Source organism: Eschscholzia californica, unplaced genomic scaffold (genome assembly GCF_041429995.1).
Source record: "Eschscholzia californica isolate CP2 unplaced genomic scaffold, dmEscCali1.0.p SCAF_5, whole genome shotgun sequence".
NCBI classification, from domain to species: domain Eukaryota; kingdom Viridiplantae; phylum Streptophyta; class Magnoliopsida; order Ranunculales; family Papaveraceae; genus Eschscholzia; species Eschscholzia californica.
In genome coordinates this window covers 14,071,684-14,075,403 of record NW_028238472.1, presented here as the reverse complement: position 1 = coordinate 14,075,403, position 3,720 = coordinate 14,071,684, and the positions used below count along the sequence as shown (strand labels likewise).

General features: G+C 34.0%; 1 protein-coding gene across 2 annotated transcripts; it reads right to left on the bottom strand.

Moving 5' to 3' along the window:
• Nucleotides 1–607: 607 nt before the first annotated feature.
• On the bottom strand, nt 608–3,462 carry LOC147537277 (anthocyanidin 3-O-glucosyltransferase 7-like). 2 transcript variants are annotated; one of them, XM_086643300.1, is made up of 3 exons: nt 3,280–3,462; nt 2,797–2,915; nt 608–1,691 (listed from the first exon to the last, which is right to left on the bottom strand). In XM_086643300.1, the coding sequence occupies exons 2-3, from the start codon at nt 2,897–2,899 to the stop codon at nt 820–822; spliced, it is 975 nt and encodes a 324-aa protein (XP_086499426.1). In that variant the 5' UTR covers nt 2,900–2,915; nt 3,280–3,462; the 3' UTR covers nt 608–819. The 2 variants fall into 2 exon arrangements, with proteins under 2 accessions (XP_086499426.1, XP_086499425.1); XM_086643299.1 differs by having other exon boundaries at nt 2,797–3,438.
• Nucleotides 3,463–3,720: the final 258 nt, after the last annotated feature.

Here is a 3,720-nt window from a genome sequence, read left to right as displayed (position 1 = left end):
TGATTTGTAAATGATGAGGTCAAGAGCATAAACAGATTAGGTGGCGAAAGCACGAGAGATTAGGTGGAGGAGAAAAGGAAATGAGAGAGATTTTTTTTATCAAGAAACATTGAAAATATTCGCAGGATGCCACTAGGGCAAAATAGAAAAAATTGGCGAAATTTTGGACCAAAACAAATATGCAGACACAAATTAGAGGTTAAAATGACCAATTGATCAGAAATTAGGGGACAACACGAAACTAACCCTATCTATATTAGTTAAACACATTATTTTATTTTTGAATGAGTCTGGATGTGGCTAATCAATTTCCGATTGTAGATTCAGACATATGCACGTACGAGTTGAGACATTTGAAGAAAAACCACAACCGTAGAGTTGACCTAGAGGTTTTAAACATTAGAAAGTTATTTTCTTTTGGGTTAATTCCAATTTAGCTCCCAATTTCTAGCCTAGTAGAAATCTTTGTTTCCTACATTTGTCTATATTTCAAATTTAGCTCCGAAGACCATAATTTCGTTCATCAAACTTTTTTTTTTTATGAAATGAATCGTTCATCAAACTTAAAAGTCAAATTTTCTATTCTTTTCAAAATACATAGGCCTTAATCAACAATTAATGATTCCACAAAAACCTAATTTACCTTCGTTGAGCTAATAAATTCTGAAATGGAAGTTAATCTTCATACATATCTAAAGGGAAAAAAGGATTACTCCCTCCCCTATCAAAAATCAAAAGCTAAAAACCTAAAATATGCATTCTTTACTAGTACAAGTAAACTTCTGCTCCAAAATAGAAGCTATCTCTATATTGTTCATTTCATTTTCCACACACAATTTCTAAAAGGCTTTCAAAATTCTTGCTAGAGCTTCCATAAGGACTAACAGCATGTTTAGCAAGTCCTCTAAGTGAACCAACTTTCTCCCTCATCCTCTTGCCTTCAACCTTCAAGATCAAATCTAAACCATTAATCATTCCGTCTTTCGTGAAAGCCCCATCTTGTATTTTAATACCGATCCCCCAAATATCGGAAACTAATCGACTGTTGATTCTCTGGTCACCAAAAAACGGACGACACATCATCGGTACTCCAGCAGTTATACTTTCCAATACGGAGTTCCATCCACAGTGTGTAACAAAAACACCTAAAGATGCGTGACCTAAAATCCGTTCTTGTGGAGCCCACGACACGACCAACCCCCTTTCTTTAGTCCTTTCAAGAAACCCATTAGGGAAATGAACTCTCATATTGTCTTTAATAGACCATAAAAATGGGACACCACTCTCTTCTAGTCCTTCTGCCAAGGCTTCTAGTTCATTAGGTGGTGGAGTAGTGACTGTCCCAAAGCTTATATATACTACTGAAGTTGGTTTTTTAGTATCTAACCAAGAAATGCAACCATTAACATCATCAATATGAGAAAGTGAAGGTGAAGTTAAAGTGAAAGGACCTAAAGTTAGACAATTTTGAAACTTTGATCTTAAATCTTCAAGAACAGGAAGATCTAATTCATCAAAGGAGTTAATAAGAACTGCGGTTGCTCGTGACATCATTCGACCCATTTGTAGTAGCATGAGTGAAAAATCGGTTTCTAAACCTCCGAAAAGAACACCTTCTTGTAAATCGTTTATGCGTAAGACAGACATTCCTGGAATGAAGGTAATGATTTCCTCGCCTCGCTCTGTTATACCTGTTTTTCATTGGAAATCAAACGTTAGAAGAAAAATTGTATTGCCACTATATGTTCAATTATTCTTCTAAGAAAATCGTTCTTCTATATTTATATTTACTCAAATGACAAGCCATTATCTTCTAAAGCATCTGGTAACAACAATTACAACAGTTGCACCAAAATTTGAAACCGATCTTAAATAAATCGCAGAGAATATACATATATATGATCTACCTATCTTAAATAATACACCATCAATCACTAGCGAACAAACAGGTCTAGTTAACAACCACATAAAAGAACAAAAAAACATATAAAGAACAACTTTTTTTTTAAACAGAAACCTAACATCTATTCCAAATTAGTAATGTTTGTTGCAGAGATGCTATAAAGAACAAAAATAGGGTACCAAAATATAGCTTTTACTCTTTCAAATGACTATACTTTTTTTTTTTTGCAATGGACTCCAAGAGTTATTACATTCAATATGATATGGATACATCATGAATAAATACCTAAATTGAATAAACTCGCTAACTACATCATCACAGATATCTTAGGTCCTAAAGGTCATATAAAAACAGTTAAGGCTATGTTAGGGGGTGAAAGCACATCCCTACTTTTACTTTATTTATATCATTTAACACAAGTCAATATATGATGGATTTCACCTCCACTGTAAATCGGACCTGTAAGATGCACAACCAACTGGCCAAACAGTTGTTGGTCAGATGACTATACTTGGTCTCACATTACCTCCAGAACACATAAATAACCAAGAGGACCGGTGTACAAACTACCCTAGGTTATACGGACTAGAATATATGATATTTTAGTTAAAGTAGGTAGAACCTAACACTAATGAAGGTTCAACTTAGTGGTAGGTTCGGTATCTAGTAGTATCCAAACTGCTCATTTATGGTTTGGATGACAATTGAATCAAACCACGATCGGTTTGCTATGGTTTAAGAAACTCACTAACCAAATCCTTCTGGAAGGATTCCGGATGACTCCAAAATAACAGACACGGAACCAACAAACACCCCTACTATATAAAAACATTCACATAATGAATGTTAAGGGACAAAAGAAAGGAAAAACAAAAACAAGAGTGTAAAATTACCATTTTGTCCAAGAGGAATAGACTCACGAATGAGATCGGTATAAAAATGAGTAGACAAAGAACAAGCACCGGCAGTCCAGAGAGAAATCCAAGGTACTCCCATTTCATCAGCAATCTCACTAGCAAACCATAAAAAAGCATCAGTAATAATGCAGCTAAACTTCTTATTATCCGACCCCATTAACACTGAATCAATCCCCTTTCTATAATTTTTAACCATTGATTTAATAAAAAATTCCATCTCAGCCATTGGATGTCCATTAAATCCAATAGGAATACCATCTTCAATATTATAAACTTTAACATTATTTGGAAGATCACCAAATAATGAAGATTTAGATTTAAAAATGGAATTAAAGAATGATTTTGATCCACCAAAAATACCCAGATTTGATTTTGTTGTTGAGAAATAAGAGAAGTTAGTTGAAGGAGAAGAGATTGCTAATTTACGAATTAGGGTAAGAAGAGGAATTGCATGAGTACCATATGGAAATGCTAATACACCCACATGTAGTAACTGTTTTTGATCTTCTCCCATTCTTGTTTTGTTTTTAGAGAGAGAAAGAGAGAAAAGAGATGAAGGGAGGAATTAGAAGGTGAGAAGAATTTTTCTTCAAGATTGGTGTCTTAGAGGGAGAAAGAGGTAAACGTGTAATTTTATTGATCACTTATTTGTTTCTCTCTCTAGGAAGATATGACTGAGTACATTGCTCTTAATTCATGGAATTTAAGGTAATCTTGGTAGTTGTTACCAACATTGTTATTTGTTTTTCTGTCATGGTCTAAAAAAGGGTCTTTCATTGTTATTTGTTTTTCTGCCATTGGATGTCCATTAAATCCAATAGGAATACCATCTTCAATATTATAAACTTTGACATTATAATATTATAGAGAAATCGTTTTCATCACTAACTGTGGAACTCC

Bases quoted from the DNA above. Each gene is read 5' to 3' on its own strand.
- LOC147537277 (XM_086643299.1), bottom strand. From the start codon at position 3,334: ATGGGAGAAGATCAAAAACAGTTACTACATGTGGGTGTATTAGCATTT. The intron at 1,692-2,796 runs GTAATTTTACAC...AATGAAAAACAG, and splicing joins TATTCCTCTTGGACAAAATG to GTATAACAGAGCGAGGCGAG.